This window comes from Carcharodon carcharias, chromosome 5 (genome assembly GCF_017639515.1).
Source record: "Carcharodon carcharias isolate sCarCar2 chromosome 5, sCarCar2.pri, whole genome shotgun sequence".
Taxonomy (NCBI): domain Eukaryota; kingdom Metazoa; phylum Chordata; class Chondrichthyes; order Lamniformes; family Lamnidae; genus Carcharodon; species Carcharodon carcharias.
The window spans coordinates 28,722,987-28,735,528 of record NC_054471.1 but is presented as its reverse complement, the minus strand read 5'-3'; the positions used below and the strand labels follow the sequence as shown (position 1 = coordinate 28,735,528).

Genomic DNA, 12,542 nt, shown 5'->3' with positions numbered 1-12,542 from the left:
GTTTATATTAGGATAATTAAGCCCCACTTTATCACTAACCTATCATCTTTGCACCTCTCACTAATTTCCCTACAAATTTGCTCTTCTTTTGATATCTTGCCCACTAGTTGATGCCTGATAGAATACACGCAGTAGTGTAATGCTACTCTGTTGTTTCCTAACTATCACCAAACAGATTCAGTCCTGGCCCCTCCAGCAATCTAATATTTTTCTTATTCACTACAGCCACCTATTTTTCCTGGACGTTGTGTAACGGGAATATTGGTCCTAACTTTTTTGAGCCGTCTTTGTTTTTTTTTTAAATTCATTTTTTATGGGATATGGGCATCGCTGGCAAGGCCAGCATTTATTGCTCATCCCTAATTGCCCTTGAGAAGGTGGTGGTGAACTGCTTTCTTGAACCGCTGCAGTCCATGTGGAATTGGTACACCCACAGTGCTGTTAGGAAGGGAGTTACATCATATTTCCATTTTGGTATTTGCACCTGCAACTTCACTCGTTTTCACACAGGCACAGTAAACCTTTTGAAAACCTCCTCCATCACAAGTCCTAACAGCTTGGTGCCCGAGTCTCCTCCTGTAAAGCCCCTCAAAGAATTTTGCTACAGAAGAAGCACCATATAAGTACAAGCTGTCAGCCACAGCCAAGTATTATCTGAAGAATGTGTACTGATACAGTCCCATTGAATTATGTATTTTTGACTGCTCAGAATCTTGCTTCTGTTGCTTTGTACTAATTGTTGTGCCTGTTCGCTTTGAGTTGCTGACACTTCGGTTCAGGACAAGGCATCATCACTTGTTCAGGTGTTTGAAATCTCGGACTAGACAGGAGATTAATAAACGTTGTGTGTCTTTGGGCTTGCAGTGTTCTGGAGTCTGCAGTATGAAAAGGGCAGCAAGTTGGTCATTCTTCGAAACCTCCTGTGGCTCGGCTTCACCTTCTTCCACATGCCAGAGACTGCTCAGTATGGCTACATCTACATGGGCCTGGGCGAGAGGAACATTGACTTTCCATTCATGATATGAAACTTCTATCAATCCCAAAACAAAATGAAACAAGGTCAAATCATCGCTCTCATTTTAATTGATTTACTTCAAATTACATTTGCTGTACTTACACTTAAACATTACTGGCAATTCATGAAATTTCTCTATATTTTAATAAATGTTATTCAAAAACACCTCCATGTGCTGCAAATGAGTTGGTTGTTTGTAAAATGTGTAGAAGTATTTTGGAACTTCAGTCAGTCAATCAGCCCACACCAGAGTCATTATCAGTGTTTGATATAACAGGGTTTTTTCCCATAGACAATATTATTCTTCAGTATTGGATCTCCCACAGGCATGCGAACCTTGCACCACTTGAGGCCTTTCTTCCAGATGGGCTTCACCGAATCAACTGACCATCTTGTGAGGTATCTATGTAAAAAAAAAACATAAATGAGTTTTTTCATTTATATTGCAAAGAGTGAAGCAGTGAATACTATGAAGAGTGACGCTTTTGGTGTGACACTTACAGGAAGTGCACATTACAAGCAACACATCATAAATACACAGACAATTTTTGGTTACATCAGCAACCTAGAGATACCCTGATGACTCAGCAAGCTTAAAGATTGAGGAACTGCTGAGCTGTACAGAGATCAGGCTTGGTTCAAGGTCTATGCTGTGTTAGCTCCTCTCAGACAGGATAGCACTGAGTAGATGACTAAAGCCGAATGCCACTCATGGTCAAAGGTTACAGATGAATAACCACTGTTCCAGCCTGTATGGGGCTGGCACCTGCTACCTCTGGAACTGGAAAACAGTAAGGAACAATGAGGCAAGAAGATAAAAGTTAGTGAAGACTTGAAAAACCAGCCAGTTGTATGGCAAATTGGGGATGGAGGAAATGCAGTCAAGTGTAACCTTGTCCTCAGGTGATGTCCACACGTACATTTTTGTGCAGGAGTCAGCAGGGAGTGAGCAAGAACAGGACCCTGATATGTGTCATCCTCCCTAATCAAAGGAAACATGGCCAAATTTACTGCCTCAATTGCTGCTGCAGATGAGAATAACCAGGAAGTAAACCCTGAACACTCCTGGCCAGATGACCAGTTGAGGCAGCAGGGGAGAGCTATCCCATGAGTTTTATTGAGTACCAGGCGATTAATGTCTGAATGGCTGATAAATCAACAAGTCACACAATGGCACAATACACTGCAGTTAAATTATAGTCATTAATGACCGCTGTGAAAGTAACTTCCTTTCCTTTTTAAAAAGTGGATAACCTTTAGGAGTTCATTACTGCAGCTTATAAAAGATTTTTTTTAAAAAGTTAAGAATAACATGAGAGCAGCTGGTTAATTCTCCCAGTCTGCAGTAAAGTACTTTTAATACACTTAACCGATGCTTGATGCAACTAGTCTAATATTGCAAAGGGAGAGGAAAAATATATCACGTCAAAAATAATTGCTACAATTTCTTAAAAACATAAAAATATCCATGTCTACAATTTTAATGATGCTTCTTCATGTTAAGACATGTTCCTTTTGCAATTAGCTGCTGTCTGCTTGAGTAAATGAGACTGACATCTATCTATCCTCAGCTGATAGCACTCCTGCCTGAGTCAAGAGGCTGTATATTTAAACCCTACTCTAGGTTAGCAATCCAGTGGAAGGCTCTACAGTTTTGGAAGTGTCTGTCTTCAGTTCACAAAATTCAAGCCACATTATCAATCAGTTCTCCTGAAATTGTAGAATTTCCTCTATAAACCTCTGTTTCTCCTCCTCTTACTGGTCCTAAAACTTGCTTGTGTGATGCACCATGAGATGTTTCATTTCATTTAGAAGGAAAGTAATTGTTATCTTATCCAGCATGCTCCCCCCCTACCACATGGTCAACAGCAGTTCAGGGCGGCGGCTCACCACCTCCATCTCAAGGGCAATTAGGGATGGGCAACAAAAATGCTGGACCAGCCAGCGACCCCACATTCCGTGAAAAAATAAAAAAAATTCCATCAGCAATGATTCATTTGGTCATTGATTTCTGTTTGTGGAATCTTGGCTTGTAAATACTGCCCACATAACAAGTCATCATGCTCAAAATATCACCACTGTATGTTAAGCAGTTTAAGACGTTGAAAGGTGTGTTAATCGCTGTGTGAAAGCAAGTCTTTATTTTTAAAAGACACGTACAGTTAAGTCATGTGTCTGGACAGGATTTCATTGAACATGCAACAGTGGTCAACAACACTTACAGGTGCTTTTGTACTGTTCTGGTCTTGTTTGGATTCTGTGAGCTGGGTCTTGATGTCTCGCCCATATAAATCCTCTTCTCTTATCCTGGGGGCAGACTCCTAGACTTGGTGTTTTGTGGTCTAGGAGTCTGCCACCAGGATAAAGGAACGGGATTTAGCTGTATAAATGCCCAGAACGCACAGTCCCAAATATCCATAATTAAAACATCTCCAGTCTACCTCATCAAATATTTAAAACCCATATCTCTTCCTGTGCATCTGACCCTGGATCTTTGGGCCCTTGACCAATTAAATTCCAATTGTTCACCTCACAAAATACACCCCACTAAAGTGGAACAAGACTTCAACGAGCTGACCCCATACTGAGGAAGGAGTCTGCAGCATTGCGAATCAGAATGTCATTTACTTTCCTACACTGTTTATGTACATCTTTTACAACACACACAGCACCAGTCATTGCAAATTTAATAAAATTGGGTTAAATGCTGATGGAGGAACATCTGCATCTATGTATGAGAAAAGAAGCATTCTCAGCCGACTTGTATGGCATCATTGCAACCAATGGTACTTCAGCCTAGTGTTGTATGATTCAAACTGATCTCTCCCAGCATGACCTAAAGCTGGAAGTGAGCAGCCTATAATTGTATCAGCAAAGCATTTTTCATTTAAGCAGATGATGTGAATATTCTACATGCCTTCATTAGCACTTCATTAAAATCCTAGGGAGAACAGAGGAAAGAGTGTTTTATCCAAACCCTTTCCCACATTGTAGACCCAGCCCAAATCTTTATATGTTCCTCTCATTCCTCCTAAGTTAGTATTAGAACCATAGAATGATATAGGCCAAAGCGCTTTCTTTGAAAGAGCTGCCCAATTAGTCCTACATCCCAGCCCTTTTCCTATGGTACTGCAAATTTCATCTTTTGAAGTATTTATCCAATTCCCTTTTGAAAATTATTTGATCTGCTTCATCAAGCAGTGCATTTTAGGTCACAACAATCTAGTGTGTCAAAAAAGTTCTCATTTTCTCCCTGGATTTCCTTTGACAATTATCTTAAATTAGTGTCCTCTGTTTACCATCCCTGCTACCAGTGGGAACAGATGCGCTCTATCAAAACCACTCATGAATCCGAACACCTGCGTTGAATCTTCTAAACGTATCTGCTCTAAAGAGAGCTAAAAATGCCTCTCCATTTTCTTTATATAACTAAAGTCCCTTATCTCTGGCACCATCTGAATAAATTCTCCGCATCCCCTTCAAGGTCTGGGCAATTCTTCCTAAAGTATGGTGCCCGGAACTGAACACAATACTCCAGCTGGGGCCTAACCAGTGTCTTATAAAGGTCAAGCATAATTTTTTTGCCTTTTCCTCTATGCTTATGTTTACAAAGCCAAGAATTTGCTATTTCTTTTTTTTTTTTACAGCCTTCTTAACATGTCCTGCAATCTTCAAACAAATCACAGAAATTTACAGCACAGAAGGAGGCCATTGTATCTGCAGTGGCCAACAAGGAGCCATCCAGGCTGAACCCACTTTCCAGCTCTTATGTCCGTAGCTTTGTAGGTTCCAACATTTCAAGTGCATATCCAAGTACTTCATGTTACAAGCTTTCCAACTCCACCACCCTTTCAGGCAGTGAGTTCTACGTCCCTACCACCCTCTGGGTGAAAATAAGTTCCCTCTCAAAACCCCTCTAAACAACCTTCCTCTCACCCTAAATCTGTACCCACTGGTTATGGACTCCTCCACCAAGGGGAATAGGGCCTTCTTACCCCTCATAAATGTATACATTTCAATCAGGTCTCCCCTCAGCTTCCTCTGTTCTAAAGAAAACAACCCTGGCCTATCCAGTCTTTCCTCATAACTAAAATTCTCCAGTCCATGCAAAATCCTCGTAAATCGGAAATATTCCAGCCAATGTGGATCTGAGAGCCAGGAAACCTGCAGTTTCAACCTGTACTGAACCAAGTGATCTCCCATGGGCTGGCAGTAGGGACACTATATTTAATCTCTGTGCACCTAGGCTGTGGGAGTGCATCTGTATTCACAAATACCATTTACATCAGGGTCTAAATGATAATATATAATACAAGAAAGTGCCACCTTTAATCAGTGTTTTAAGAAAATCAGTCGTTCCTTAGATATTTACTTACATATATAGCGATCTTCTCACCACTTAACACTCATACATGTGCATTCCCCTCCTATGTGAGATAGCCAGCCTCTGCGCTGTGCACATGGCCACAATCAACGACCCCCAGCAAGCCTCTACAGATCCCAGTTCGAGAACCACTAATTTACATCACCTCAGTGGGGGTGAGAGTGGGGAGGTCAGGTTGGACAGTTCAACTTCACCATTGCATTTCAACTCTAGGACTGGATTAAAAGTCTTGTGCAAGACAATGGCATGGAAGGCCTCGCTCTTTACTGAAAGTCCCACGTGCAATACTGTGGGCAGTCAGTTTCATCATGAGACTGGGCCGACAGCACATAAACAGGTGACTGATGTGAGAAATGGAAGGATCACACTAGGGCAGCAGGGTGAGGCTCTTTCAAAGTTCATGTTAAGCACATTACAGGGAACAGAGCAGGCTTTCCCCTCCCCCCACACCACAGTTGACCATGTTATAGAAAATGTTTAATGGTGGCACTGGGGGCTCGAAATGAGGAAGTGTTCTATTTATCAGTATCCCTCACAGATCAGCAGGTCACGACAGCAACACTCAAACTCACTGTGTATAGTTATGAGCTTTCTCTTTTCTGTTTGTCTTTTCTATCCTATGGCAAGCAAGGTAACTGTGTTTGATCTGAAAGTAGCCCATGGAGCTGGTAGCAGTGAGGAAATAATATGATACACAGCTGACAGGAGGGGCTGAACTCTTTTTTTTATACATGTGACTGACTTCTTAACAGACACATTCCTCCAGGAGACTGAATGGTCCTTTCCCCTTAACAAGAACCGGAAGCTGCTGGAAGCATTTTGAGATTGCACTGAAGTTAAGACTCTGAAGGAAGAAAGACTTCATAGAACAATAAACAACTTTGCATTCCCTTTCTCATAATGTTATCAAAGCTCAACAGCCATTTTCCCCCAAATGAATTGATAGTATGTTTAGTCGCTGTGTTAAATGTACTGGAAAACACTTTTTCAAATCATTTGCTTCTGGAAACAGCAACCTTTCCACTTCGCTGAGCTTAGTTGTTCTTAAACGGATTCTGGCTAGGCGAGGTACTTAAATCCTGTCTAATCCCATACCGTCTCTCAGAATTCATTTGAAACTGAAAATTAGAGATTTTCTTTTGAAAGAAATAAATTATTCTCAGATGGCAAGGACAGTGTTTATTGCCAATTCCCTAGTTCAGGGGTTTCCAAGCTGTGGATTGCGACTAGGGAATTGCAACTAGGAAAGAGCAACTAGGGTCGTAAGCTCCCAGGCAGCATGTGGAGCAGTGTCAGGAAGATATAATATTCTCATAATGTTATTGGAATATATTGTAAAATAGTGGTATCTGTGTCTATCTGCGTGAGACTTAATTGGATTAAAGGCAGCTGGTCTGAAGGCTTTGATGTAAACATGGAGGAAGTTTAGAATGTAAGGTAAAAGGACATTTGCATTTTTACATAAATCAAACTAGATTGTTTTCAAGAAGGAGAAGTGAAATGTGTCACCTAACCAGGTGAAGTTTAGAAACAGTGTATTTATTTTTCCCAAAGATTACTGGTAAAATTAATGCTATGATAAATTGTTATGATCAGGAAGGTAAAGTGAAACAATGGGAATTTGCAAAGGGGAAAATATGTGTAAAGGAGCGAAGGCTGTGTGTAAGGGTAGGTAGGCATTTTTAAGATCTAACAAGTGTGAAAAGACTTTCAGCATCTATGCCTCAAGCTGCTGTTTTCAAAGAACTGATGTTAAAGAAACTAACTTTGAATTTGACTGGTTCAGGGTATTGTGTCTTACTTTGCCTGGAGCTTTTAAAATCTGTGTGTCTTACTGTTTCCTTAACAAAAGTGTAACTGGGAGTCAGATTGATTAGGGTATTTAGTAATTTGTAGATCTATGTATGTATTTAAAATCATTTCTCTTATTAATACATGCTTAATCTAGTTTTGGAAAAACCTATAAGACTTGATGGTCTTATTACTACTGAATTCAAGGCACACACTCGAAATTTATACAAATTGCAAAACAAGCTGTGGCAGTTGTTTCAAGTTTCCCTTTGAGATTTGAACAATTCAGCATTTACCATCGGCTGTGCTATAACAAGCAGAAAATCAACAGTGCTGAGGTTGGCTGCATGGCCCCCTTTAAATTTGCACAATTTTTTTTTGCCTGCGGGTGCGGCTAAATCCAATGTATTCTGAAGCCCGTTTACTGACACCAACAAGCCTGCAAAATGGTAGGCGTCTTAATTATTTTTGTGCCTGTATCTCAGCTGTCTGAACCACCACTCTGTTCAACAACTCTCCACCTGCACCCGCCCCAATCCACATAATTTTCACTCTGGGGCCGCACAAAGTGTGAAGCATTAAAATGGGGTCACAGCAGAAACAAGTTTGGGAAGCACTGCCCTAGTAACCCTTGAGAAGAGGTGAGGTGCCTTCTTCTCGGACCACTGTTGTCTGTGTGATGAAGGAACCATTGCTGCCTGTGTGCTGTGAACGTGCTCCCAGAGTACTGTTAGGTAGAGTGTTCCAGGATTTTGACCAGCAACAATGAAAGAATGGTGATACATGGCCAAGTCAGGATGGAGTGTGACTTGGCAGGGCTGTGGACTGTTCCCATGCACCTGCTGCCCATGTCATTCTAGGTGGCAGAAGTCATGGGTTTGAGAGGTGTCGCTGAAGAAGCCTTTGTTCTTATCATCTCTTAAAGGTAATGACTTATGAGGTAGTACAGTTCCAGTCACCAGCCATCCTCTTATCCAAATATCATTTATAATGCCCTGTGTATCAACAGATTATGTGGCTGTCGTGAGTGTGGCAGCAATGGAGTGTGATCTTGCTCTCCACCCCCAATACCCACACGTGCCTATTCCAGAGGGGAGGCATCTGTCATAATCAGCAATGGGAGCCCGGGTTAATGTCTGTCCACCCTAACCTAGGTGCACAGAGACTAAATGTATTGTCCCTACTGTTGGCCCTTGGAAGGTCAGTTTGCTCAGTACAGATTGAATCTGCAGGGTCCCTGGCTCTCAGTTCCATATTGGCTGGTAGCTTTACTCAATGGGGCTACTATGAGAAGTGGAATTCAGAGTCTGCGGTACCCAGATTTTAAAATCAATAGGGATGTTAGCCATGGGCTCTAAGATCGTGAGGGGTCTTGACAGGGTGGATGTGGAGAGGATGCTTCCTCTTGTGGGAGAATCTAGAACTAGAGTTTAAAAATAAGAGGTCACTCATTTAAGACAGATGAGGAGAATTTTTTTTCTCTCTCAGGGTCATGAGTCTTTGGAACTCTTCCTCAAAAGGCGGTGGAAGCCGGGTCTTTGAATATTTTTAAGGCAGAACTGGATAGATTCTTGATTAACAAGGGGGTGAAAGGTTCTGGGGGTTAGGCTGGAGGTTATAATCAGATCAGCCATGATCTTAGTGAATGGCGAAGCAAGCTTGAGGGGCAGAGTGGCCTACTCCTGCTCCATGTTCGTATGAACAGGCAAACAAAGCCTTACTTTCGTGTTTCATCTGACACATCCTTGGGCAAATTCAACACTCACTTGGTATTGCACCAAACTGTCAGCCCAGATCATGGGCATGTCCTGCTGTGCGGTTTAAACTCACCATCTTATGGCTCAGCAACAACTTGCATTTATATAACACGTTCAACATCATAAAAAAACATCCCAAGGGGCCCCACAGGAACAATTAGAAAACATCGATTGTAAAACATCAAACAACACCTGACTTGTCCGGTGGGCAGAAAAAGGAGGCAAATGGAATTCAACCCAGAGAAGTGTGAGGTGATGCATTTGGGGAGGTCACACAAGGCAAAGGATTCTGAGAGGTGTAGAGGAAGTGGGAGATCTTAGAATGAATGTCCACAAATTCCAGAAGGTAGCAGGAAAGGTTGATAAGGCGGTTAAGAAGGCATATACAATCCTTTCATTTATTAGCAAGGAATAGAATATAAGAGCAGGGAAGTTATGCTGGAACTATATAAAACAGTTAGTTAGGTGACAGCTTGAGTACTGAATGCAGTTCTGGTCACCTCCTTACAGGAAGGATGTAATTGCATTAGAGAGGGTACAGAGGAGTTTTACGAGGATGTTGCCAGGACTGGAAAATTGCAGCTATGAGGAAAGATTGGGTAGGCTGGGGTTGTTCTCTATGGAAGAGAGGAGGCTGAGGGGAGATTTGATTGAGATATACAAAATTGTGAGAGGCCTGGATAGAGTAGATGGGAAGAGCCTATTTACATTAGCAGAGAGGTCAGTGACCAGGGGGCATAGATTTAAAGCGATTGGTGGAAAGATTAGAGGGGAGATGAGGAAAATCTTTTCACCCAGAGGGTTGAGGGGCTCTGGAACTCACTGCCTGAAAGTGTAATCGAGGCAGAAACCCTCGACTCATTTAAAAGGTGTCTGGATATGCCCCTCAAGTGCTGCAACCTTTTGGGCTACAGACCAAACACTGGAAAGCGGGATTAGACTGGGTGGCTCGTTTTTCTGCTGGCGCAGGCAGTATGGGCCAAGTGGCCTCTTTCTGTGCCATAAACGTTTTATGATTCTATGATCAAGCCACATAACAAGATAGTGGGACAGGTTTTTAGAAGCATCTTAAAGGATGAGAGAAAGTGAGAGAGGGCATGAAGTTTAGGAGGAGAATTCCAGGGCTTAAAAGCCTTAGCGATGGTGGAGCGAAGAAAATGGGAGGTGCACAAGAGGTCAGAATTGCAGAATTTGGGAATGGTTGTAGGCTGGACAAGGTTACAGAGATAGGATAGGGTTGGGCCATGACAAGATCAGAACCTAAGAATGAGAATTTTAAATTTAAGATGTTGTTCAGAGGCAAGGGCACAACCACTAAACCAGGGCGGAAGAACACTGAATATACACAAGCAACAGAATACAGTTTATACACATCTTGCAAAGATGGAAATGACAAGCCTGAAACTGGAAATGCAGCTGTCCAATGTTTCTAAACTTCCATGTGTGAATGCGTCCTGTATTCAACGATCTCATACGGACATAACAACGTAAGAAATAGAAAGAGGAGTAGACCATTAGGCCCCTCAAGCCTGCTCCGCCATTCAATAAGATCATGGCTGATCTGATAGCAACCTCTAACCTGCATCCTGCCCACCCCCGCTAACTTATTACCCCCTTGCTTATCAAGAATCTATCCACTTCTGCCTTAAAAATATTCAAAAACTCTGTTTCCACCTCCTTTTCAAGAAGAGAATTCCAAAGACTCCTGACTCTGAGAGAAAAACTTCGCCTCATCTCGGCTGCAAACGGGCAGCCTGCTACCTTTGAGCAGTGACCCCTAGTTCCAAATCCTCCAAAACAGGAAATATCTCCTCCACAACTACCCCTACATGCTTCAATCAAGTCACTTCCTACTCCTCCAAACCCCAGTGGATACAAGGCCAGCCTGTCCAAACCCCGCCACAAGACAACCCGCCCATTCCGGACACCAGGCCAGTAAACCCTCTTCGAACTGCTTCCAACGCATCCACATCCTTCCCTAAATAAGGAGACCAATACTGTACACAGTACTCCAGATGTGGCCTCACTAGTGCTCTGTATAATTGAAGCATAACCTCCTACTTCTGTACTCAAATCCCCTCGCAATTAATGATAACATTCTATCAGCTTTCCTAATTACTTGCTATAACTGTACACTAGCCTTTTGCAATTCATGCACTAAGACACCCAGATCCCTCTGCATCCTCTCACCATTTAGAATAATACGCCTCTCTTTAATTCTTCCTGGCAAAATTGACAATTTCACATTTTCCCACATCATACTCCATCTGCCAGGTCTTTGCCTACTCCGGGGTGTTCCTGTCACACTTTGGCAAAGTAAGGGTGGTCACTGCGACTAGTTACTGACATACCAATTCACGTCACTTGTTTCTACTTCCAGCACTGCAAAATGGTTGGGTCAGCGATTTGGGTTCTAATCACTGATGGCTTTTAAGCTCTAAAGCACTCCAGCTGCAAAGAATGCCAAGGGCTGAGAGTCTGCTTCGGCCTGCAGCGCGCACGAGGGGATCAGGTTGACGTCAAACAGCAAAAGTGAAGGTTCAGTGCTTAAGTAAAAGCCTAGAACATGCTACAAAAACGTGTTTAAGAATGCACATCCTTTACCTACCTCTTTTAGAGTTATGACATAGGGCTCACACTTGCAGTGGCAGCTGACATATTTCTCTAAACCACTGCCGCAAATGCTGGAACATAGCTGTGTTTCAAAGCGAATACGCCATGCAGAGATGAGAGGAGGAGGAGGAGGAGGAGAGCAATCTGGATGGAATCTTCCAGATGGGTCCCTGTGAGCCCATCGATGGAACTCCCATGTTCAAACATCAGTTCCTCACTGTACCTCCATGTCAAAGTCAAATGGCCTGAATGGACAGCAATAGAGCTTCATGGAGGAACCCTCCAAACGATTAATGTGAAACACCTTTCCATCTACCAGTGCAGGCTCGATAGGCTGAATGGCCTCCTTCTGTGCAGTATCTATGACCTGCAGTGGAACTTACTCATAAAACTCAGTAAACTCAACACATTTTAGAAAAGCCAGCAGTTGTGATGCTACTAATAGCCTTATTTTTGTGGAATGGGAAAGAAGGAGCAGAAGGAAGGGAATAATGAGTCAGTTAGCGTTCCTACTCTTGATCATTAACTAGCAATCCTTGCTACAAAATCCGGACGTGAAGGTCAGATGACGGCAGGATCAGGATCAAATGTCCCCGACCAAGCAGCCTTGATGTGTGGACCACCAAGTGGTCCACATACACACATTAAAAATTGCTTCAACTGATTGAGGTTCCAGAGGATTGTTAGTGCCTATGGTCTGCAATCCTAGATGCCATACTCAGGGATTTCAGCTTCAAATTCTAAGGTAGATTGTTTAACTATTACTTTCCATACAGCAAACAGGATTTCACTTTGGAGGAGCCCAGGATCTACAGTCAGTAACATCTCTTGACAGTAAAGTTCAGCTCACCATTCAAAGTGGCATCCTTATGATAGCAGATGAAGGCTGGGAGACAGATCGGTTGAAATGAAGAGTGAACTCTGGAGTAAGTGTCTGACTTTTCAGGCTTTGGTAATGCTAGTCTAATACAGCAGTGAATCT

General features: G+C 42.5%; 2 protein-coding genes across 3 annotated transcripts in view; one reads left to right on the top strand and one right to left on the bottom strand.

Moving 5' to 3' along the window:
* Window positions 1-1,025, top strand: part of rsph9 (radial spoke head component 9) — a 93,538-nt gene extending 92,513 nt beyond the window's left edge. For both annotated transcript variants that reach the window (XM_041188765.1, XM_041188766.1), the window contains exon 5: window positions 865-1,025. In XM_041188765.1, the coding sequence (XP_041044699.1) occupies window positions 865-1,025 (161 nt within the window). The remainder of the gene's footprint in view (window positions 1-864) is intronic.
* A 47-nt stretch (window positions 1,026-1,072) lies between these two features.
* Window positions 1,073-12,542, bottom strand: part of mrps18a (mitochondrial ribosomal protein S18A) — an 82,818-nt gene continuing 71,348 nt past the window's right edge. The window contains exon 6 of the mRNA XM_041188465.1: window positions 1,073-1,418. Coding sequence (XP_041044399.1) covers window positions 1,274-1,418 — 145 coding nt within the window. The 3' untranslated portion in view covers window positions 1,073-1,273. The remainder of the gene's footprint in view (window positions 1,419-12,542) is intronic.